Source organism: Bufo bufo, chromosome 2 (assembly GCF_905171765.1).
Source record: "Bufo bufo chromosome 2, aBufBuf1.1, whole genome shotgun sequence".
In the NCBI taxonomy this organism is placed as follows: domain Eukaryota; kingdom Metazoa; phylum Chordata; class Amphibia; order Anura; family Bufonidae; genus Bufo; species Bufo bufo.
The window spans coordinates 518,623,467-518,649,689 of record NC_053390.1 but is presented as its reverse complement, the minus strand read 5'-3'; the positions used below and the strand labels follow the sequence as shown (position 1 = coordinate 518,649,689).

At 42.1% G+C, this 26,223-nt stretch overlaps 1 protein-coding gene across 2 annotated transcripts in view; it reads right to left on the bottom strand.

Annotated features, from left to right (window-relative positions):
• Nucleotides 1-12,638: 12,638 nt before the first annotated feature.
• The window catches only part of KCMF1 (potassium channel modulatory factor 1), a 61,036-nt gene continuing 47,451 nt past the window's right edge, over nt 12,639-26,223 (bottom strand). For both annotated transcript variants that reach the window (XM_040417917.1, XM_040417916.1), the window contains exons 3-7: nt 21,466-21,605; nt 19,756-19,857; nt 16,775-16,949; nt 14,538-14,820; nt 12,639-14,200 (exon numbers count right to left, since the gene is read on the bottom strand). In XM_040417917.1, coding sequence (XP_040273851.1) covers nt 13,939-14,200; nt 14,538-14,820; nt 16,775-16,949; nt 19,756-19,857; nt 21,466-21,605 — 962 coding nt within the window. In that variant the 3' untranslated portion in view covers nt 12,639-13,938. The remainder of the gene's footprint in view (nt 14,201-14,537; nt 14,821-16,774; nt 16,950-19,755; nt 19,858-21,465; nt 21,606-26,223) is intronic.

Here is a 26,223-nt window from a genome sequence, read left to right as displayed (position 1 = left end):
TTATATCAGTGGGCAGAATGGCGCCCAGGGGTCCCCCTGCACTTACTAGTATGTCTGGGCACCGCTCCGTTCGCCCGGTATAGGCTCCGGTGTCTGCGCTCCCTCTGACCGATTTTTTGTATGAGGCGTGTCCCTTGCTGCAGCGCTGGCCAATCGCCGCGCACAGCTATAGCCAGGCTATGAGCTGTGCACTGCGATTGGCCAGCGCTGCAGCAAGGGACACGCCTCATACAAAAAATCAGTCCAGTGAGCGCAGACACCGGAGCCTATACCGGGCGAACGGAGCAGCGCCCAGACATACTAGTAAGTGCAGGGGGACCCCTGGGCGCCGCTCTGCCCACTGATGTATACAAACTAAAAACCATCTATATCAGTGGGGAGAGCGGCGCCCAGGGGTCCCCCTGCACTTACTAGTATGTCTGGGTGCCGCTCCGTTCGCCCGGTATAGGCTCCGGTGTCTGCGCTCACTGGACTGATTTTTTGTATGAGGCGTGTCCCTTGCTGCAGCGCTGGCCAATCGCAGTGCACAGCTCATAGCCTGGCTATAGCTGTGCGCGGCGATTGGCCAGCGCTGCAGCAAGGGACACGCCTCATACAAAAAATCGGTCAGAGGGAGCGCAGACACTGGAGCCTATACCGGGCGAACGGAGCGGCGCCCAGACATACTAGTAAGTGCAGGGGGACCCCTGGGCGCCGCTCTGCCCACTGATATAGATGGTTTTTAGTTTGTATACATCAGTGGGCAGAGCGGCGCCCAGGGGTCCCCCTGCACTTACTAGTATGTCTGGGTGCCGCTCCGTTCGCCCGGTATAGGCTCCGGTGTCTGCGCTCACTGGACTGATTTTTTGTATGAGGCGTGTCCCTTGCTGCAGCGCTGGCCAATCGCAGTGCACAGCTCATAGCCTGGCTATAGCTGTGCGCGGCGATTGGCCAGCGCTGCAGCAAGGGACACGCCTCATACAAAAAATCGGTCAGAGGGAGCGCAGACACTGGAGCCTATACCGGGCGAACGGAGCGGCGCCCAGACATACTAGTAAGTGCAGGGGGACCCCTGGGCGCCGCTCTGCCCACTGATATAGATGGTTTTTAGTTTGTATACAAGTGAAAGGTCCTCTTTAAAGGGGTTCTGCAGTTTGTTTAAACTGATGATCTATCCTCTGGATAGATCATCCGCATCTGATCGGCGGGGGTCCGACACCCACGCCAATCAGCTGTTTGAGAAGGCAGCGGTGCTCCAGCAGCGCCGCAGCCTTCTCACTGTTTACCGCTGGCCCAGCGACGTCACGACTTGTATTAACTGGCCTGGGCAGGGCTAAGTTCCATTCAAGTGAACGGAGCTTAGCTGCTCCCAGGCCATTGATACTAGTCGTGATGTCACTGGGCATGCGGTAAACCGTAAGAAGGCCATGGCGCTCCTGGAGCTCCGTTGTCTTCTCAAACAGCTGATTGGCGGGGGTCCCGGGTGTCGGACCCCTGCCGATCACAGGCTGATGATCTATCCAGAGGTTTAAACAAACTGCAGAACCCCTTTAATGATTAGTCCCAAAATACAGAAACTGTACGGCCACATGTGGCAGATTATCCACAGAGGATCTCACCCTTTGCACTATAAGGCTGGTTTCACACGGGCATTGCGGGAAAAGATGCGGGTGCGTTGCGGGAACATGCACGATTTTTCCGCGCGATTGCAGAACATTGTAATGCGTTTTGCACGCACGTGAGAAAAATCGGCATGTTTGGTACCCAGACCCGAACCCAGACTTCTTCACAGAAGTTCGGGTTTGGGTTAGGTGTTGTGTAGATTTTATTATTTTTCCTTATAAGGCCTCTTTCACACTTGCGTTGTCCGGATCCGTCGTGCACTCCATTTGCCGGAGGTGCCCGCCGGATCCGTAATACCGCAAGTGAACTGAAAGCATTTGAAGACGGATCCGTCTTCAAAATGCGTTCAGTGTTACTATGGCAGCCAGGACGCTATTAAAGTCCTGGCTGCCATAGTAGTAGTGGGGAGCGGGGGAGCAGTATACTTACCGTCCGTGCGGCTCCCGGGGCGCTCCAGAATGACGTCAGAGCGCCCCATGCGCATGGATGACGTGATCCATGCGCGTGGGGCGCCCTGACGTCACTCTGAAGCGCCCCGGGAGCCGCACAGACGGTAAGTATACTGCTCCCCCGCTCCCCACTACACTTTACCATGGCAAACAGGACTTTAGCGTCGTGGCAGCCATGGTAACCATTCAGAAAAAGCTAAACGTCGGCTCCGGTAATGCGCCGAAACGACGTTTAGCTTAAGGCCGGATCCGGATTAATGCCTTTCAATGGGCATTAATTCTGGATCCGGCCTTGCGGCAAGTGTTCGGGATTTTTGACCGGAGCAAAAAGCGCAGCATGCTGCAGTATTTTCTCCGGCCAAAAAATGTTCCGGTCCTGAACTGAAGACATCCTGATGCATCCTGAACTGATTTCTCTCCATTCAGAATGCATTGGGATAATCCTGATCAGGATTCTTCCGGCATAGAGCCCCGACGACGGAACTCTATGCTGGAACACAACAACGCAAGTGTGAAAGAGCCCTAACATGGTTGTAAGGGAAAATAATAGCATTCTTAATACAGAATGCATAGTACAATAGGGCTGGAGGGGTTAAAAAAAATAAAAAATAAAAATTTTTTAACTCACCTTAATCCACTTGTTCACGCAGCCCGGCATCTCTTCTGTCTTCATCTTTGCTGTGCAGTAGGAATAGGACCTTTGATGACGTCACTGCGCTCATCACATGGCCCATCACCATGGTGATGGATCATGTGACGGACCATGTGATGAGCGCAGTGACGTCACCACAGGTCCTTTTCCTGTGCACAGCAAAGATGAAGACAAAAGAGAAGTCAGGCTGCACGAACAAGTGAATTAAGGTGAGTTACAAAAATTATTTATTTTTTTTTAACCCCTCCAGCCCTATTGTACTATGCATTCTGTATTAAGAATGCTATTATTTTCCCTTATAACCAAGTTATAAAGGGAAAATAATAATGATTGGGTCCCCATCCCGATAGTCTCCTAGCAACCGTGCGTGAAAATCGCACCACATCCGCACTTGCTTGCGATTTTCACGCAGCCCCATTCACTTCTATGGGGTCTGTGTTGCGTGAAAAATGCACAATATAGAGCATGCTGCGATTTTCAAGCAACGCACAAGTGATGGGTGAAAATCACCGCTCATGTGCACAGCCCCATAGAAATGAATAGGTCCGGATTCAGTGCGGGTGCAATGCGTTCACCTCACGCATTGCACCCGTGTGAAAGGGGCCTAAAGGGTCAAATCCACTGTGGATTTCCCTAGCATAAACTGATACAACGTGGATTAAAATCCACACCACAGATCAATTTACACTGTAGATTAGTTTTCTTTCAGTTTGTGAATGAAATTTCTTGAAATAGTATGCACTTTGCTCGTACTGTACACTGCGGATTTCCTGTAGGCCAATCTACAGCATATACATCCCATGTGGACATACCCAAAAGGAGCATATTAGTGACAGATGAAGTAGAGACTTCCATGCATCTGTTAACTTTGAGATTTTGATATGAATGGCCTATCCTGGAGATGGATGGATGTCTTTTTTTTCAGCCTTACAAACTATCCTTAGGATAGGTCATCAAGATCTGCTTGTGGAGGTCCGACTCCCTGTTTGAAGAGCCTGCAGCACTCCAGCCGCTTCCTAGGTCAGTGGCATCACATTCATCGCTCACGGGGCCTAGGCGCAGCTCCGTTCTATTCAAGTGAGGCCTTGGCTTTGCTTGGTTTTACAGCTGCTATACAATATACAAGCGCTCTTCAAACAGGAGATAAGTAGGAGTGCCAGAGTCAGACACCCCTCAGATAATGATGACCTATCCTGAGGACTAGCAATCAATATCAAAATCTCAGAAAACCCCTTTAAAGTATATCACCATGTATCAGTGGGGGCAAAACCATGCAGCCATTAAAACGGATTGTTCGTGACTTGGCGCCCATTAACTATAAAAAATAATATGTACCCGCTTCTAAATGGGACTGTACTGTAAAGTGTGCCTCCAGTTATGATGCGTCTCCCACCGGAATATAAAAAATGATCTTGGGGAAACTAGGTTGGCAGAGCATGCAGTCTACTTAGGCTACTTTCACACCTGCGTTAGGTGCGGATCCGTCTTGTATCTGCACAGACTGCTCCGCACCGATAATGCAAACGCTTGTATCCGTTCAGAACGGATCTGTTTGCATTATTCTTTCAAAAAAAAGTCGAAACGGATCCGCTCTGACTTACATTGAAAGTCAATGGGGGACGGATCCGTTTTCTATTGCACCATATTGTGTCAGTGAAAACGGATCTGTCCCTATTGACTTACATTGTAAGTCAGGACGGATCCGTTTGGCTCCGCATCGCCAGGCGGACACCAAAACGCTGCAAGCTGCGTTTTGGTGTCCGTCTCCAGAGCGGAATGGAGGCGCAACGGAGCCAAACTGATGCATTCTGAGCGGATCCTTATCCATTCAGAATGGAACTGATCCGTTTTAGGCCGCTTGTGAGAGCCCTGAAACGGATCTCACAAACGGGAACCAAAATGCCAGTGTGAAAGTAGCCTTAGTGGGAAAACATGGACATCATTATAACTGGAGGTACATTTTAATTGAAAAACATTGGTCAGTCTCTCCCCAGACTGGAAAATCGGCTTACAAGGAACAACTGATAGCATTCAAATGCACATGTAGACAAGATTTACTATAGTTTATTGTCCCTCCATACATGGACTAATAAAATCAACCATGAATACCACTTGTTAACACTCCACCTGAGGACAAAGCCACAGGGAAAAGTCATTTACTTTTAATAAATATATTTTATGTTGTATATATGTGTGTTTGTGTGTATGTACAAGTTTATTTATATAGCAAAATTTACAGGAATACAGTAAAGGGAGTAATGTACAATTAAAGAAGAAGTACAAGTATATTCACAGAGAACCGAAGACATGTAAGGCAGAGTCCCCTGCCCCAGGGAGCTTACAGTCTATACAGGGTATGAATAACAAACACATATTAGTTCAGAATTATATACAGAAAAGCCATTCAAGTGATCGAGGGAAATGGATTACATACAGAGCATGTGAGAAGGAAAGTGTGATTCCTGGAGCTGTACATAGAATACACTGAAGGTAATAGCTCGAATCCAACTCGAAGGTCAGATGTTTGATAGGATTAGTTTGGTAAAAAGAAGAAAAACTCTATTAGCATATCTCCAGTTGACGGAGCATAGACACCTAGTCTCCCCATCTGTCATACCAATCAGTCCTGCTCTTGTAAATCCTCACCAGTTCTAATGGGACTCCTATATACAGGTTTATGAAATAGCATGCAAGTACAAATCAGGTTTGACATCGAAATGTATGCAAAATGAAGATGAAAGAAAAACCATGACATTCGTGCCTCATTTATTTGCATCAACCCAGAAGAAGGTTAAGTGGAGGATAGGGGTAGCTCCATTTTCATGAATTATTGAGTAATCTCTGAGGTTGTGAAGCAGAATGGAGTCCTATGCTCTACTCTTTCTCATAAAGTATGAGGGAAATTCACTAAGACCAGCCTTTTGGAGTTAGATGCACCTAATGTATTAAGGACATGCCTCAATAAATTTGGCATGTTTTGTCTGCCCGGGCACCAGAAAAAGAGGTCTACATCTGCTGTGAGGAGGTCTAGATCTGTGCCATAATTTCTGGAGTAAAATATAGTGAATTTGTCAGGCCACAGAGGCCCTGCTCACTTTTCCAGTCACTTATGAAACATGTCAAGTGTTTTCTAGTGTATATCTGATAGTAAAGCCCACGCCATGTCTTGCCAAGTTGTGTCAGCAGGCAAATTAGAGACTGAACTCTAACATGCGACTGTGGAGACACTAGAAACCTTCCCATCACCCTACAGAGAGCTGTCAATACTATATTTAAAGTATGGCACGGTTTAAAAAAAAAAAAGCAAAAGTGTTTTTCTAATTGTGAATAATCTATTTGTTAGTTAAAAATGTAGACTAAAAGGAGTCAACTGATATTAATACCTCCCCAAAGCTGTTAAATGTGTTAAAATAAAAGAACCTTACAGCCCGAGACTGCTAAAGTCAATGATTAGCTGCTGCTATATACCGCTACATCACCACTGCAGCCTCGTAAGAGAAACCGGAGCGAGTGGGGTGAAAATGATGGGGGATTAAGTACCAAAAAACTGTTTTGCCATTATGCCTAAACAAACAATAACAATACAGCTCTACTTCATGGGTGCCAAGAAATGGAGGAGAAATATTCAGCCTATCTACCAAAGGAACAATGTATTAGGCATGGACAACACGGAGGTCTCCAAGACCAGGATGTCCTTTTCATATAGCCAAGCAGGGTGCAGGGGTTTAAAAAAAATAAATAAAAAAAACCTCACCTGTCACCAGAGCTCCGTTTCCAGCAGCAAGGTCTCCACTGGTCTTGAAGTGGGACATGCTGTCCACACTCACGTCACCGCTCGCAGCCAATCACTGGTCTCAGCAACGTGCCGCGCTTGCACACGTCACAGCTGACGCTATTGATTGGCTTTCAGCGGTGACACGTGTAGATGGCACATCAAACTTCTCCAGTTTTTTTTTTAACCCCTGCATGGCCATATAAAAAGGGGTTTCAAGTCTAGGAGAACCCTTGTAATATATGAAGTTATGTGCTAGACTTTATACAGAGAGGTTTTAGATTTCATAGAAACGATCTTTGAATTTGTTACAAGGAGATGGAGCCCTAGGCTCACAGTGTTACCATATGGTGCCTCAATAGGGCTCCAGAATATGCAGAATAACTATTACTGGATATTGATTTCAGCATGGCTCCATACAGAATGAGAAAAATCTGGAGGATTAGTATAGCCCCATGGCCTTCTACGGGAAGCATGTTAGACCTGTGTAAAATTTAAAGGTTATATATAGCCATAATGCATATCACAGGTGATATGTTAACATTAAAGGCTACGGCCACCTTTGGGGGCAATTTATCGCTGCATTTTACGCAGTTTGAGCTCAAAGCTATATTTTAAATTGGTCTTTAATAAATACGTTCACAAGTTTTTCCACTACAGCTTTTACTTTCACTACATATCCAGACTGTTTTTAATAAAGACACATTTAAAATAAAATGACGTTTAACCTAAAATGTGTAAATGCAATCATAAAAAATACTTGCCCACAAAAGTGTTCATAGCGTTAGGCCTCTTTCACGCGAGCGGTACGGATTGTGTCAGGATCTGTTCAGGGAAAAACTGCCAGTTTTGCACACAAGTTCAGTTTTTTCTGCCATTGTTTAGTTTGTGCGTTTTTTTCCCCATCCGGATTGCATGCGTTTTTCACATGTGAAGAAAAACTGATTAACAATCTACATTTCCTAGCAGCCATCAGTGAAAAAAGCATTGCATCCAGATTCCTTACGTTAGTCACGCAAGCCCCATTCACTTCTATGTAGTCAGGGCTGCAAGAAAAATGCACAATACAGAACATGATGTGATTCTGAACATAAAGGTGATGTGTGAAAAACAGAAAACTCGCTCATATGAAAGAGCCTTTAAAAGGAACCTGTGATCAACTTTTCGCTGACCTCACTGAGGGCAGCATAAAATAGTGACTGAAATGCTGATTTCGGCGATGTGTCACTTATCAGCTAAAAGTAAGTGGTTGCCGAGAACCAGCATCATAATCATTGCAGCCCAGGCCTTGAAGAGTCCTATCTACATGAGAAGAGTCCTGGTTATTCATAATCTCCTGCTCTTCCACCCATCTGCTGATGATTGGCAGTTCTCTCCTAGAGAGAAAGGGAGAAAACTAGGTAGAAGACTGTCAGTCATCAGCAGGTGGGCAGGTGAGCAGGACTTCAGGAATAACCATGACTCTTCTCAGGTGACTGTGACTCTTTTCAAGGCCCAGTCTGCAATGATTGTGATGTTGGTTCTCGGCAACCACTTGCTTGTAAATGACAGATCGCTGAAATCAACTCACCTGTCACTACTTTATTCTGCCGTTAGTATGGACAGCATAAAGTTGATGACAGGTTCCCTTTATTAATTTTTTATGTATCCTCATACTTTTTTTGCATCTTTGATTTTATTGTAATGTAACTCGATGGTGAAAGGTGGAAAGCAAGAGCATCTGAAAATGATCTAGCGCTCTTCTAAGTTCACCTTTGAGAGAGTAGGAAGTAGTTTAAACATAAAGCTTTATAAGTGGTCAGCTTAAAACCCTTTTTTCCCCTGTCTTCGGCATCTTGATCAAGTATATAAATGGGGTATGTAAACATACACTAAAAGTAGGATGCCATTAGAATTTCTTAGTTATGAACCTGCAACTAAAAGTTTTAAGAGGAGAGCAGACCCACAAAGGGGATAATTAACCACAGTACTACAAGTACAAGACAAGTACTAGAGGCCTAAAGCATATAGAATGGTCTTCAGATATGTTTACATGTGGCAGATTTGTCGAAAAACAAAATATACAGGGGATTCAACTAAAAATACTACAGTATGATTTCAAAATAGGTTGAACCCATTAACTTGTAATAAAGTTAGTCTAACAAAGATAACACTGAATGGAGTGACATCCTGAACAAAGCCTTAAAAATGTCCAGTAAGCCATCAGTGTTTAGTTGCATTAACAGAATTGTTCATGTTTAGGGACTCCATAATACCTCTCCTTATATCATGGCACTTTAATTTTGAAATTAATTCTTCCTTAAATAGGTGTCCAGGATTTTGATGCTGAACGTCTGTTCTAAGGATACGCCATCAATAACAGGTAAACAGCTGATAGTCAGGGAAGTGTTGGACCTCGCCAATTTGATAACGATGGCCTATCCTGGACAACCTCTATAAAGATATTGTCCAACAAACAGCATTTATTGCCTACCCATAGGATAGGTGCTAAATATTGGGTTGCTGAGGGTCCAACTGCTGGGACTTCCAGCAGTGAATGGAGTGGTGAAACAACCATGGGCACTACAGCTTCATTCAGTTAGGGAATTTGGGGATCCCATTCTCAAGTTTACTAGGAGTCTCAGCATTCAGACGCCCACTGAACTGACGTTTATTATCTATCCCGTAGATAGGTGATAAATGCCATTTGTAGGAAAGCCCCTTTAAAAGCATTCATTTCTCATGAAAACTAAGGAGGAAAATAACAGGATAGGTTTCCTCAGGGCGATTTCACTTTCTTTTTCAAAAACGCAACTTTCGCGGCCTGCTATTGGCTGCACACCCCTGTCGATGGATGTTGTTATCTGCACGCAGGGGAGATGTAAACATCACCGTGGAGCGATCAGGAAGGTGTCGCGAAACAGGTCAGTTTCACGGGTCTGGGCATTGTGGGGGAGGGAGGGGGGTTCCTCAGTCTTGGATAACCCCTTTAAAGACAGCAAATAACAAAGATTATTTACACCTTTATATAAGCATTTTTTATTATTGCATTCTACTAATTTTGAGCTAAAAGTCAAATTTTTTCATATGGTATTTATTGAAAATTCTCAACGGTTTATCTTCTGCTCCATCAGAGAGTAGCTCTGATGTCTCTGAATTCCTCGCAGCTCAAACACCAATTTAAGCTAAATTCTTATCAAACTGATTTTATGTATTAATTTTTTTTATAGCTTCAACTTATTTTGCAGCACTTTACATTGTGATCACTCACAGTTCCCAGTGGGGATCACAATATAAATTCCATATCAGTATGTCTTTGCAGTGTGTGAGGAAAGCGAAGTACCAGGAGGACACCCAGACAAACATGGGGAGAACAAGCAAACTCCATGCAGATGTTGCCCTTGGTCAGATTCCCTTAGGACCCAGTGCTAACCAATAAGCCACTCTGCTGTCCTGATAAGAATTTAGCATGTGTTTATGGGCTGTTAGAAAATTACAGATAAGGACTACAGATGGAGCCGTAAGAGATTCACTGTGAAGCAAAAAGCAACATTTTGCAAAAGCACTGAAAGGGAAAGCTGTAGCGGAAAAACTGGTGAACATTTTTAATAAAGATCAATTGAATAAAAATAAAAAATATTTTAAACTCAAAAGGAGTAAAATGCATGAAAGGTGTTCATAGACTTTAAATAGAGTAAATTAAAAGGACCAATTTTAACTTCCAAGAAATTCTGCCCTAGTGAGCACAGCTTTGACTGAATGAATCCTCTTGTATAGATTAAGACAAAAAATAAGAAATTTCTATAAAAAAAGTCATGCTCTCATTATATTTACAAAAAAAAGTCTAAATAATTGAAACGCATACATTTCCCATACTGCTTAAGCGCACCCAAATGATGTCATGCACATACCAATTCCACCATATTCTACAAATTCAAAGTTCCGGAACTACAATATCAGTTAACTTATTCCAACTTTACAAACTTGTCTCTGCCTGAAGCCACCCTGGGGATCAATTGATTGTCCTCACTCTCTCTCCTGGTGTTCAGCTGCGTTTGCCAGGGAAAATGGTGTATGGCCACCTCACTATCTTGCAGTGGCTGATCCATGGCAAATGTAGCAATACACAGGAGCCATTTTAATTAATGGGCAACCAAAGTACATGGTTTGCCAGGATGGGAGCAACTTATCTAGAGTTTCTTCAATATGGCTCAAAGACGAGGGCATCTCGACTTATATCCATTTATCCTAATTGGTTATACAGAAAGGGGTGGTTGAGATGGAACAACATGTTTAAGTTCACACATCTCTGAACATTTATTCAATTTGGACTTATGTCAAAGTTAAAATATTCTATACCAACTAAACAAATAGAAAATGAATTTGTTAAAAGGGAATTTTGCTAAATAACCAAATAGGCCATAAATGTATTACTTCAAACCCTTCAAACTCTCAAGACCATAAGTCTTTTCTGCTTCCCTAACTTTTCCATGTGAGACTGCTCACAGTAAACTTCATTTGCACTACTTATCTTTGTGATATAACTTCCCCTTCTAAAGTTGTACTGCATCAGTAAGGGACTTATGTGAATAAAGCAGCGGTTGTCACTTAGGGCAAAAGTGTACACATATTATTGTAGGTTTAGATGAAGCTCAACATTTTCCATTATGCGCAATCATGAAAATTATTAATGTGAACTCAGAAGGTTTCAATTCACTAAGAGTGCACCAAGCTGTAAACTGAAGATTAGACTACCACAGAGCAATTAGTTGGTACTATGAATCCTCCATTATACACTTTGGAACAAACACTTGTCAAGAAGGCTAAAAATAATAAAACTGCAACCGCTACATATTCTATTAAAGGATCGAAAAGAAACTCAAGGGGTCAACAGTCTTGAAAATACTTTATTGAACTGAATGAATAGCTGTAATGTGCAGAATGGGTTTGAAAAGACTACAGCTTGGAGAGACGTGGTGGATTAATTTTTCTTTTTCAAAAACCCTCAACAAAATATAAAAGAAAAAAAAATATATAAAAATGCTGAACAACTACAATATACTGAGCAGTATCTCCTCTTAACCCTTTTAGCACCATAACCCTCTCATGGATGGGATAAAACATTCAAGTGCTAGAATGAGCAGAAATATAGGATATTGGGACAAAAGTGAGGGGGAACGAGCACTAACACTCAGTGTTACTGTGGTTTACATACACCACTGTTCATTTTCTTTTTGTACACAATGTGATGCTGCAAGAAACTGACCAATTCAAATTTAAGTGAGGGAAAAGGGAAGAGAGGAGCAAACACATACATGATCAAGTGATAGTATATTTGTAAATTCATCAGAAAGCTGTGCGTACTCTTCTTTTTTTTTATTGTCTTTATATGCTAACTTTACATTGCAAAACAAAAAGAAAAACAAAAAAACTTCTACCCACTATGTCAGGCCCTTTATGAAAGTCTATGCACAAAAAGAACACTGTACATATTTTTACAAATAGGATTAATAGTATAGGCATGTAGGTGGCATGATTTTTAATCAAAGGCTGCCGAAAGAATAATCAAAGTAACAATAAATAAAAAAGTGCTAACATTAGCATTAGGAATTATGTATAGTATATTGACAAAAATCTGGCGGGGATCCTCAAGCTCTCCTTTTGCGGACAAGTCTCTGCAAACTATTAAGCAAATACATAAATAAGAGAATTCAGAAAAAAAATAAAAAATTAAGAATGTGAAAGAAGGGCTTCTTTAAAACTAAGACAACAATCTGTGCTAACTTGTTTTTAAACAGCATTTAAAGGAATCAGCCTACACTTGGATAAAACAAGTTTAACAGTTGAAAACTTTTTGTTTTTTACTTTTTTTAATAAACAACCACATAAAAAAAGAAAATAAGCAAACAAAAACACAAAACAAAATTGTTTGGATCACAAAATGTGCAATTTCAAACAGTGGGTTAACTGTAATGTCTTTGTAGGAAATGGTAAAGACTAAGAACAATTTAGATGGATTTTTTGCTAACTGTCCTTTATATATCCTTTTCGAAAAGGCAAAATATTTGGTTTATACTAGCCAATGAAAATTTGTTAGATATGGAACAAATACTTTCCAGGTAGTAAGTTAAAGTACTCCCGCAAAATTTTTTATTCTCTGGCCCATTAGAAAGGTAAATTGTAGTTTTTACCAGTGGCTGTAGTTGTGAGTTATCACCTCCCTTCTGGTCCTCAGCTGTGTCATGTGACCGACACAGTGATTCTCCAACTGACACGATAGGAGAGATTTATCAAAACTGGTGCAAAGGAAAACTGGCTTATTTGCCCCAGCAAACAATCAGATTCCACCTTTTACTTTCCGAGCCTCTTTGGAAAATGAAAGATCAATCTGATTGGTTGCTATGGGCAACTAAGACAGTTCTCCTTTCCACCAGTCTTCAAATCTTCACCCACTGACGTGGAAAGGGTGTCCGTTTCGCTATTCAATCCTATGAGGCTCCCATGAAATGAGTAGAGAAACTGACTTCCTGTTAACACAAAAGATTCTGTATCATCTGGAGAGTCGGTGTCGGTCACATGACACAGCTGAGGACCAGAAGGGAGGGGATAACTCACAAGCTCAGCCACTGCTAAGAAAATTACCTTCATTACAATTTATATCAGGCACCTTACTAATAGGTAAGAGAATATAAGTTTTTGTGGAGTTCTTCTTTAATGAAATTTCTTTCCTGAGCACAACTGCTCTTTTTTTAAATGTAATCTGAAACTGTCTAATGTTTCTGATCGGGCAAGTAAACATTCAGTTAATGCCACTGTAGAACTTGCATAAAATAAACCACTCACACATTATTCAAAAGATCCAAAGCCACAACCCACTAGTCCAGGTTAACGCTGCATGTCGTCAGGTGCTGTAACCTTTTGAATAATGTTTAGGAAAGCTTTGGGATTTATGGCCTAATAAAGTTAAAAAAATTAGGCCAGTTGTACTTTTGTTTTTTTTTTTGTTTGTTTTTTATGACAATGTCACTAAAACCTCATGCACGCTGCAAAAAACCTCATGCAGTAGTTATGGTAAACCATCCAAGCAGTTTTATTAATTAATATTCATAAATACACACAGCAGCTTCATTAGAGATTTTTTCCATATACTTTTTTCCGTTTTCAGTTTTGAAGGTGGGAGATTAGGAGAGCTTTTTATTTATTTATTTTTGTTTGCGTCAAGGTACAGGAAGCAGACAAGCTGCCTCTGGTACTGCTACCTATGCATATCTGCTAGAAGTAAAAATTAGTTAAGTGATTTTGTCATATATATTTGCCTCTGTCTTTTTTCAAATTTTTTTTTTACATTTTTTTTGAATGTACACAATGTAACAAGAGTGACAGACCGGAAATTACAATCACCAAAACAAACCCAAAGATAGTTGTTTGTCCACTTTCATTGGCAGTTACAGCACAGAGGACATTGTCTGCAAAGGGGGATGTCATCAAAGAGGAGGTGGCGGAGGCTCGTTTCCTTTATTGCTCTCTTTTAGGTTTAAGTTTTCTAAAGCAACATCTAAAGGCATTATATCTACACAACCCATTGCCCCAAAATCAGCTATTTCCCCCCGCTCGTCCTCATCTGAGGAGGAGCTTTCTTCCTGCATCAATGTAGAAAGCAGGAGCTCTTGGACGAATAGGCTACGATCTGCCCTTTCACTTTCTAATGACTGTCGCTCAGCTTCTGTCATCTTGGGGTCATTCAACCTGCAAATGGGTTAAATTAGAAGGATTCAGTCAAATTAGAGGTGGAAAACGTAACATAATTTCAGATTGTATACATACAATGTGAATGATATAAGAACGTTCACACAGTAATAGTCAACAACAGATCTTAGTACAAAAAGTAGTAAATGCAAAAGTTAGAGTGGCCCCAGATGCCATGTTGGATGTCCAGTTCAGAGTTATAACCAAGACAAACCCCTTGAACTTAGGCCACCTAACACATCAGCAGATGTTTTTGGAGAAAATCCCACTGCTTTACTGACTACAGGGAGATTTAAACTCACACCCAATACATATGTTGGCTATGAAGAAGCCATACCTTGTGAGGAGAAACTGTGAATTCTGTATTGTTTGCTGATTGTTTTCCGTATTGGATGTGTTGGTTGCTGCTGTTGATTGGGTGATGGTGGTGGTGACACTACTTGCATTGTTGCGCCTTGTGGCGTTCCGTGCCGTTTCTAATTGTTGCCGTGCTGCCTGTGCCTGCTGTCTCTCTAGCTGTAACTGCATTTGAAGCTGTTGCAACTGAGAGGCAGAAGGACCCGTTGAGTTAAGCTGACCACCCGTTGAGCGCCTTACCCCTGATAATTGGGATAATAGCTCTGCATAAAAAGAAAACAAAATATGAACATATAATCTTCATATGTATCTATAATACAAATATATACATGTATCTGATTTTCAGTGTCTATAAACGGGAAAAAAGTAGATCCTGAATAAGAATAGTTTTTATGCTTACAAATGTATACAAAGAAGTCCAATTTTAAACCAGCTTTTCAATTTGGCGAGGACTGCACCGTACATTAAATCGCAGAGGGTTCGGTCCCTTGTGTCTAAACTTTCAGATGGGATTATGTGTGCCACTGCAGCCATTCGCTGGTTCCCCAAGCGACACATCACTGCTGTGTCATATGCGGCTTGGGGACATCACCACATAGGTCAGTGAATGGCTGCAGCAGCACACAAAACCCTGTCTGGAAACTTTACATGGCAGGGACTGGAAGCAAGGCCAGACGAGACCCTCATTGCTGGTGCAGAGCAGTGGGGAGCAGTGCGTGTGCCTTTTCTTTATGTACAGAGCATGGCTGGCCAAATTGAAAATGTTAAAGCTGGACATCCCTTTAAAGTGAATGTCCACCTTTGAACACCATTTTCAGCAAAAATTCCTGGTCTTAGTGGTGACCCACTTCACTCAGTGATTGGCAAAGCAGGCCTTTCCTAGTATTTCCAGCACGTAGAGTCGGACAGGAACCGCTGCAGCTCCAGAACAGAGGTGGGGATTGGTTGAGGTGACTCATGCTTCTACTTAATTTTTAACAGTTTTTGTCCTATGCAAATAGTGTTTAAATTAGACACAAAATCTTGTACAATTTATTGGATATTGGTCTCCAGACTGTCATGGGAACGGCCACTGCAGCTCAGCATAAAAGGGAGAATCAACCTGCAGTAGATGCATAGACACCACCACGTTGAAGCTCCAGATAAGGCCTCTTTCACACTACCGTATGGCTATTTCAGTGTTTTGCGGTCTGTTTTTCACGGATCCGTTGTTCCGGTTTTTTGTTTCCGTTGCGTTTCCGTTCCGCTTTTCCGTATGGCATATACAGTATACAGTAATTACATAGAAAAAATTGGGCTGGGCATAACATTTTCAATAGATGGTTCAGAAAAAAACGGAACGGATACGGAAGACATACGGATGCATTTCCGTATGTGTTCCGTTTTTTTTTTGCGGACCCATTGACTTGAATGGAACCACGGAACGTGATTTTCGGCCAAATATAGGACATGTTCTATCTTTCAACGGAACGGAAATACGGAAATGGAATGCATACGTAACACATTCAGTTTTTTTTGCGGAACCATTGAAACGAATGGTTCCGTATACGGAACGCAAAAAACGGCCCGCAAAACGGAAAAAAAATACAGTAGTGTGAAAGAGGCCTAAGTATGCAGGCTGCTTGTCTGTCCCTCCACTCCCGGACCCCGTTAGTGCAGGATGCTGACAGAAGAGAGCGTAATCTTGCCAGATAGGGTATACTACGCGAGATCATGCCACAATCAAGCCCCTCTAATATGGTGCTAGCTGAGCTGATTTTACCCTGTGCACGGAGCTGCCCTCTGACAATCTGGGGGGCTGATTTGCATATCAGATGCAAAAAATTACAGCAGTTACAGCACCAATATTTTGGGAGAAGGTGGGGTGCTGTTTTGAAGGTTAGTGAACTGGAATCTGTTCGACCACGGCAGATCCTCTTTAATAAAAAAACGAAGGAATTGCAGATTCTGCAAATAAATTATTTTATATACTGAAAAGTTGTACAACTTTCCAGTATATTTTCTTTATCAATATATCACAGTTCTCAAGATCTATGCTTGCTGTCATTCAATAAGGATCACCCAGATCCTTTAATGAAAAGAATGGAGCACAGAACAGAAAAATACACAGTAGTGAGTATTCTTAGTGAAGCAATAACCTACATCATGACAAATGATCACCTAGATCATCTTTTTCTGATGTTTCTAGTTTGTTATATTTTAAGAGAGGTACCCTACCGGCTATAGGATCCATGGCTTCCCTATTGCTTGGTGAGTATGAGCTCTGCGAGGATGAAAGCCCTCCAGTGGAACTGCTAGTAAAGTGCATGTTTGATCGTCGAGCTCGTGGACCACCCAACCCTCGGCCAGGGTGAAACATCCTTCGTACGTGTCGAACTCCACTGGATTCATCATAAGCAACAGTTAAGGGAGACAATAGCAAAGTGAGAAGGGAGTTCAAAATATAGAAATATCATGGAAGGAACAAGGGTTTTACCAGAACTGCAAAAAAATTAAAAATTTGTATGTAGCTGTAAGATTGCTTAAAGGGGTTGGCCCATCTCATACATTGGTGGCATATCACTAGTATATGCCACCGATGGATGATACAGTAAGTGCGGGTCCCACCTATCTCTAGAACGAAGCCCACGAAGAGAAGGTGACTGGACCATGCATGAGTGGCCACCCTCCATTAATTTCTATGGGAGTGCTGAAAATAGCCAAGTGGTGCGGTGAGCTATTTTCAGAAGTCCCATAAAAATAATGGGAAGCACAAGCGCGGACACCACTCCATTCACTTCTATGGGGCTGAAGGAAATTTTTGGCAGTCCCATAGAAATGAATGCATGTAGCTATTAAAACAGGCATGTCAGGAGAGGGGACAGGTCCTTTTTAAGCCCAGAAAGCCTCTAATTGCATTTTTAAACATGACATAAAAAGTACAAATGGGGGAGACACCCGACACCCCCTGCCAATCAGCCGTTTGAAGAGCCTGCAGCATTCTGGTGGGCATTGCGCCCTGTTCCTAGGCCAGTGATTCGGTCAAGTGAATGGGCTTGGGCTGCAATGCCAAGCACAGGCGCTATACAATGTATGGTGTTGTGCTTGGTATCCTGATGACAGGTCATCAATACTGTATTCCCGGAAAACTCCTTTAAGGGGAACCTGTCATCAACTTTATGTTGTCCAGACTAACGGCAGAATAAAGTAGAGACAGGTGAGTTATTTCCGCGGTCGGTCATTTATAAGTTAAAAGTAAGTGGTTGCCGAGAACCAACATCACAATCATTGCAGACTGGGCCTGGAAAAGTAGTCCCGGCCACCTGAGAAGTCATGGTTATTCATGAATTCCTCTCTCCCTGCCCACCTGCTGATGACTGACAGGCTTCTACCAGGTTTTCTCCCTTTCTCTCTAGGATAGAACTGTCCGTCATCAGCAGATGGGCGGTAGAGCAGGAGATTATGAATAACTGACTCTTCTCAGGTAGATTTGACTCTTCAAGGCCTGGGCTGCAATGATTATGATGCTGGTTCTCAGCAACCACTTACTTTTAGCTCATGAGTGACACATCGCTAAAATCAGCATTTCTGTCACTACTTTATACTGCCCTCAGTGAGGTCAGCATAAAGTTGATGACAGGTTCCCTTTAAATAATATAGCATAAGAAGTAAATAAAATAATCACACAATCGAAGAGTTAACTGATGAATATATTCAAACTGAAATAAAAATGGGACATTCCCAAGATGCTACCACTGATAAAAATGTGTAACCAGTAAATATACAATATGCAACAACCGGTCATGAACTGAAGGGCCCTAGAGTTTTACATGCACAATATTCTCGAATATAAAAAAAATGGGTGGATCCTAAAAGGGATCTGTATATAAGTGGATGAGAATAGTATCAAACAATAATGGTACTTGAATTTTTGTCGGCTTTGAATTTGCCATTTTTCTTAATGCAGGGTAAGTGTGGATTATTAATACATTAGGTGAGATAGTTGCGACCATTACTGCATTCTGTGTTGCACATATAGAAACGTCTGTTTTCTTTATATAGATCAGGAATTCCCTCCAGCAAAACTACAACTCCCAACATGCCCCGATAGCTGTAGGCTGTTCAGGTATGACGGAAGTTGTAATTTTGCAACAGCTGGAGGGCCGCAGGTTGGGCATCCCTGATATAGATAAACTGTATGTACCGGTGAGACACTACAGTGCTTACTCACAGACCTGTGGGGGGCTCGTTCAATAGCAGCCCCTGCTGCTCTTCCACTAGGCTGTCATTTAAAAGGATTTGTGGCACATGCACAGTGTATTGTCTGCATCAAAACGTCCGTTCTGCAGCCACGCAAAAAACACTGAATATGTCCTATTCTTGTCCATTTTACAGACAAGAATATGACACTTCTACTGAAGTTTAAAAATAAATGGCGGCGTGCACTCGGCCGCGATCCATATTTTGTGGATCTGCGATTTGCAGACCGCAAAACACTGACAGCTGTGCATGATATTGTTGACTGTTGATATTAGCATTTGAAATCCAAAATCTCCAATATTACAAAACCACAATTGGTGCAATATGTGCGACACTGTACCAAAAAAAAAAAAAATCACAAAATATTCAAACACACACAATGTATAGTGACCAGTATAATCGGTAGTGTACCACACTTACATACTCCACCCTGATCCTGCACAAGGCATTGGGACACTATACACTGACTTTCGTCTAAACTCATGTGAGTTATAGTTAACATGTGACCATAACCTTGGGGAGAGTATCTTTGTCATGGCATCTCAGGTATTGCTGCTAAACTTTTTATGTCATTTATTGAGTTTTGTATTAAATTGCATGATTAAATTATCATTTTACATTATATGTGTGTGTGTTTGAATATTTGGTGATTTCATTTGAAATCCAGCAAACCCCAATCTGTATATCGAACGGTTTGTGAATATTTAAAGACATGCACGAATTTCCCATATTATCAATTGTGTGATTTTTATTTTATTCACCTTTTATGCTATACCAATTAAAAAATAGCAGATGCTTATTAGGTAAGTCTAGACCAGGGCGCTCTGCCACCTACCGTGACTCACTCATATTACTAATATAATCTTATATGTTCCAATGATTTATATACAGCAGTGGCTTTGTGAATTTACATTCTAAACAATAAACCTGCGCCAAGTTTCCACAAAAAAAAAGGATATTAGATCCCTGGGAGCTCTGTGTTCAAGTGTAAGATGGGCAGCAAAGTCATCTGTGACATGATTTGGATCTCCCCCTGGTAATGCTGCACAAATTGGGCATATCTGTAAAGAGACAAACATAATTATGTCCAGATAACACACCTATAGTAAAGGCACGAGACATGGAGCCTTTACTATTGTGTCATAGCTACAGAACTGGGTGCACTGGTTTAGTGTGTTCGCTACATTCTTATTAACAGTTTACTTACTGGATTCCAATATTCGATTGCAGAGTAGAAGCTACTTTAAAAAAAAACACAGTAACATAGAAAAGTATACGGATGGACTTAAATCTGAATTAGAGGGAATGTGTCATCAGAAAATGAACTATTGTTTAAATCAAGATTTTGTATTAAACATATTTTAAAGATTTTGTGGTATTTTTCATTTTTCGATGTCACTATATTACAAAAAAAATAAAAATCTAAATCTAGCAGTATTTGTCCTGGCCACTAAGTATAATATTAGCACTACTTCTTGGTCTGTACAGGTCATTTTTGAGCAGTCATTACAGGCAGGATTAGAAAGGCAGATATCACCTCTGTATGGGCAACACAGGAATTACCATTTGCATTAGGTGATATCACAGCTTATCTACTCCACCCTGACCTCTACACAGGTCACAGAGCATGCCTAGGAAAAGCTTCTAAAGAAGTTAATGAAGTCAGCTCCTGTCCATTGTGGCTATGGTGGCTGCTGTAAAGTATATATCTAAATGCTATTTAGGACAGCTCAGGCAAGATGGCCGCCCTCATCATCAAGTTCATGAAATAGAATTAAACAAATTCTACAATCAGAAAATAAAAACATTAGAAAAAAGGAGGCGAGTCCAGAGGTCGCAATAATACCTGTACAATCGTTATAGTTGCCTCATGCTTATTTCTACGCACGAGAAGTGCTGTGTAGTCTGTTCAGTACCTGCCGTCCGCACCTCTAATCCTGGAATGGGTGGCAGAACTGATACAGCGTCCTGAATAACCACGGCACTGACTGAAGCTGCTGGCATGGACGTTAACTGCGATGCTGGGGTCAATAGAGCCCACAGCATCTAGGCCAGGGGTCAGCAACCTTCGGCGCTCCAGGTGTGGTGACACTGCAACTCCCAGTATGCACACTTGCTTGGCTGTTCTTAGAACTCCCATAGAAGTGAGTGGAGCATGCTGGGAGTAGTAGTTCCACAACAGCTGGAGTGGCGGAGGTTGCTGATCCCTGATCTAGGCTATTATAGGGGGGAGGCAAAGGTTAATAAAGTTTATTTAAAAAATAAATAAAAAATTCCCCCCCCCCCCCCCCATAAAAAGTGGTTTTATTTGGTAAACGTGCTAAAAAACACATAAGCACAAACAGATGATATCACACCACGTTTGTGAGAACCCATATAATAAAGATCGAGTTTTTTTATACTACCCTGCCCCATGGACGTTAAAAGAAAAACGCAAAACTACAGAATTGTTTTTCCCTATTTACCCCTGCCCCAAAAAGTTATAAATGTTAATGAATAGGTCCTGTGTAACCCAAAAAACGTTACCAATGAAAACTAGACCCCACAATAAGCTAGTCCTCATACTGCTATACCAGCGGCTCTTGGTTGGAAGGCAGCAACCCAACGAGACGTGGTATTATTATGCATAAAGGATCTGGTTCCCTTTAAGACATACTATATTCGCTTACCACTTCTGTTGAGGTTTCTGCGTGCTCTGATGTCACATGTTCTTGTAGAGAGGTCTCAGTATAACCCATTTTACCACAATAAGGACAAGTAAAAGATTGCGGCTGCTCGACAGAGAAAGCTTCCCCACCATAGTATAAATCTGTGAATAAAGTAGACATCTGCTATACAAATTGAACATATAATAAAATGCACTTTAAGCACAAAAAAAGTAAAACAGGATGACGCTATTTTTATAATTTGCTAGGGCAAGCGCAGGCAATTGCAGCTTCATTCCGTTCAAAGAGGATGAAGCTGCAATATCCCGCACCATCGCTAATTTTCACACTAAAAATAATTTATTTTTCAGAGTGAAAAACGTCTTAATAATTATGTGGAAGTTGATTTTTTACAGAGGTTTCCCTTTATTAAAGAAAATAATCACTCTGTACTAACAGTATAATAAAAAAAAACAAAAAAAAAAAAACAATTGGCCACATTTATCAACGTATCTGCACTTTTTCCTGCCGTTTTACTTGTGGGGGGGGGGGGGGGGGTACACATTAACCATCTGTACCAAAAAGGAGCCACTTGCCCATGTGTGACAGTTTGTAAAAGTGGAGTGCAAAACGTCATGCACATTCTCACTGAAGAAGCTTCCCGAGAAATAATGACGCTTGAAAAGGCCTTAACCACTTAAGGACCACAGGTTTATACCCCCCTAAAGACCAGGCCCTTTTTTACAAATCGGCACTACACTACTTTCACCGTTTATTGCTCGGTCATGCAACTTACCACCCAAATGAATTTTACCTCCTTTTCTTCTCACTAATAGAGATTTCATTTGGTGGTATTTCATTGCTGCTGACATTTTTACTTTTTTTGTTATTAATCGAAATTTAACGATTTTTTTGCAAAAAAATGACATTTTTCACTTTCAGTTGTAAAATTTTGCAAAAAAAACGAGATCCATATAGAAATTTTGCTCTAAATTTATAGTTCTACATGTCTTTGATAAAAAAAAAATGTTTGGGTAAAAAAAAAATGGTTTGGGTAAAAGTTATAGCGTTTACAAACTATGGTACAAAAATGTGAATTTCCGCTTTTTGAAGCAGCTCTGACTTTCTGAGCACCTGTCATGTTTCCTGAGGTTCTACAATGCCCAGACAGTACAAACACCCCACAAATGACCCCATTTCGGAAAGTAGACACCCTAAGGTATTCGCTGATGGGCATAGTGAGTTCATAGAACTTTTTATTTTTTGTCACAAGTTAGCGGAAAATGATGATTTTTTTTTATTTATTTTTTTTTCCTACAAAGTCTCATATTCCACTAACTTGTGACAAAAAATAAAAACTTCTATGAACTCACTATGCCCATCACGAAATACCTTGGGGTCTCTTCTTTCCAAAATGGGGTCACTTGTGGGGTAGTTATACTGCCCTGGCATTCTAGGGGCCCAAATGTGTGGTAAGGAGTTTGAAATCAAATTCTGTAAAAAATGACCAGTGAAATCCGAAAGGTGCTCTTTGGAATATGGGCCCCTTTGCCCACCTAGGCTGCAAAAAAGTGTCACACATCTGGTATCTACGTACTCAGGAGAAGTTGAGGAATGTGTTTTGGGGTGTCATTTTACATATACCCATGCTGGGTGAGATAAATATCTTGGTCAAATGCCAACTTTGTATAAAAAAATGGGAAAAGTTGTCTTTTGCCAAGATATTTCTCTCACCCAGCATGGGTATATGTAAAATGACACCCCAAAACACATTCCCCACCTTCTCCTGAGTACGGGGATACCAGATGTGTGACACTTTTTTGCAGCCTAGGTGGGCAAAGGGGCCCATATTCCAAAGAGCACCTTTCGGATTTCACAGGTCATTTTTTACAGAATTTGATTTCAAACTCCTTACCACACATTTGGGCCCCTAGAATGCCAGGGCAGTATAACTACCCCACAAGTGACCCCATTTTGGAAAGAAGAGACCCCAAGGTATTCGCTGATGGGCATAGTGAGTTCATGGAAGTTTTTATTTTTTGTCACAAGTTAGTGGAATATGAGACTTTGTATGAAAAAAAAAAAAAAAAAAAAAAATCTGCATTTTCCACTAACTTGTGACAAAAAATAAAAGATTCTAGGAACTTGCCATGCCCCTCACGGAATACCTTGGGGTGTCTTCTTTCCAAAATGGGGTCACTTGTGGGGTAGTTATACTGCCCTGGCATTTTCCAGGGGCCCTAATGTGTGGTAAGTAGGTAAATGACCTGTGAAATCCTAAAGGTGCTCTTTGGAATATGGGCCCCTTTGCCCACCTAGGCTGCAAAAAAGTGTCACACATGTGGTATCGCCGTATTCAGGAGAAGTTGGGGAATGTGTTTTGGGGTGTCATTTTACATATACCCTTGCTGGGTGAGAGAAATATCTTGGCAAAAGACAACTTTTCCTATTTTTTTATACAAAGTTGGCATTTGACCAAGATATTTCTCTCACCCAGCATGGGTATATGTAAAATGACACCCCAAAACACATTCCCCAACTTCTCCTGAGTACGGCGATACCAGATGTGTGACACTTTATTGCAGCCTAGATGCGCAAAGGTGCCCAAATTCCTTTTAGGAGGGCATTTTTAGACATTTGGATACCAGACTTCTTCTCACGCTTTGGGGCCCCTAGAATGCCAGGGCAGTATAAATACCCCACATGTGACCCCATTTTGGAAAGAAGACACCCCAAGGTATTCAATGAGGGGCATGGCGAGTTCATAGAAATTTTTTTTTTTTGGCACAAGTTAGCGGAAATTGATATTTTTAATTTTTTTCTCACAAAGTCTCCCGTTCCGCTAACTTGGGGCAAAAATTTCAATCTTTCATGGACTCAATATGCCCCTCACGGAATACCTGGGGGTGTCTTCTTTCCGAAATGGGGTCACATGTGGGGTATTTATACTGCCCTGGCATTCTAGGGGCCCTAAAGCGTGAGAAGAAGTCTGGAATATAAATGTCTAAAAATTTTTACGCATTTGGTTTCCGTGAGGGGTATGGTGAGTTCATGTGAGATTTTATTTTTTGACACAAGTTAGTGGAATATGAGACTTTGTAAGAAAAAAAATAATAATTCCGCTAACTTGGGCCAAAAAAATGTCTGAATGGAGCCTTACAGAGGGGTGATCAATGACAGGGGGGGTGATCAATGACAGGGGGGGTGATCAATGACAGGGGGGGTGATCAATGACAGGGGGGGGGTGATCAGGGAGTCTATATGGGGTGATAACCACAGTCATTGATCACGCCCGTGTAAGGCTTCATTCAGACGTCCGTATGCGTTTTGCGGATCCGATCCATCTATCAGTGCATCCGTAAAAATCATGCGGACATCTGAATGGAGCTTTACAGGGGGGTAATCAATGACAGGGGGGTGATCAGGGAGTCTATATGGGGTGATCACCACAGTCATTGATCACTCCCCTGTAAGGCTTCATTCAGACGTCCGGATGCGTTTTGCGGATCCGATCCATCTATCAGTGGATCCGTAAAAATCATGCGGACGTCTGAATGGAGCTTTACAGGGGGGTAAATCAATGACAGGAGGGTAATCAATGACAGGGGGGTGATCAGGGAGTCTATATGGGGTGATCACCACAGTCATTGATCACGCCCCTGTAAGGCTTCATTCAGACGTCCGGATGCGTTTTGCGGATCCGATCCATCTATCAGTGCATCCGTAAAAATCATGCGGACATCTGAATGGAGCTTTACAGGGGGGTAATCAATGACAGGGGGGTGATCACCACAGTCATTGATCATGCCCCTGTAAGGCTTCATTCAGACGTCCGGATGCGTTTTGCGGATCCGATCCATCTATCAGTGCATCCGTAAAAATCATGCGGACATCTGAATGGAGCTTTACAGGGGGGTAATCAATGACAGGGGGGTGATCACCACAGTCATTGATCATGCCCCTGTAAGGCTTCATTCAGACGTCCGTATGCGTTTTGCGGATCCGATCCATCTATCAGTGCATCCGTAAAAATCATGCGGACATCTGAATGGAGCTTTACAGGGGGGTGATCAATGACAGGGGTGTAATCAATGACAGGGGGGTGATCAGGGAGTCTATATGGGGTGATCACCACAATCATTGATCATGCCCCTGTAAGGCTTCATTCAGACGTCCGGATGCGTTTTGCGGATCCGATCCATCTATCAGTGCATCCGTAAAAATCATGCGGACATCTGAATGGAGCTTTACAGGGGGGTAATCAATGACAGGGGGGTGATCAGGGAGTCTATATGGGGTGATCACCACAGTCATTGATCATGCCCCTGTAAGGCTTCATTCAGACGTCCGGATGCGTTTTGCGGATCCGATCCATCTATCAGTGGATCCGTAAAAATCATGCGGACGTCTGAATGGAGCTTTACAGGGGGGTGATCAATGACAGGGGGGTGATCAATGACAGGGGGGTGATCAGGGAGTCTATATGGGGTGATCAGGGGCTAATAAGGGGTTAATAAGTGACGGGGGGGGGGGGGTGTAGTGTAGTGTAGTGGTGCTTGGTGCTACTTTACTGAGCTACCTGTGTCCTCTGGTGGTCGATCCAAACAAAGGGGACCACCAGAGGACCAGGTAGCAGGTATATTAGACGCTGTTATCAAAACAGCGTCTAATATACCTGTTAGGGGTTAAAAAAAACACATCTCCAGCCTGCCAGCGAACGATCGCCGCTGGCAGGCTGGAGATCAACTCTCTTACCTTCCGTTCCTGTGAGCGCGCGCGCCT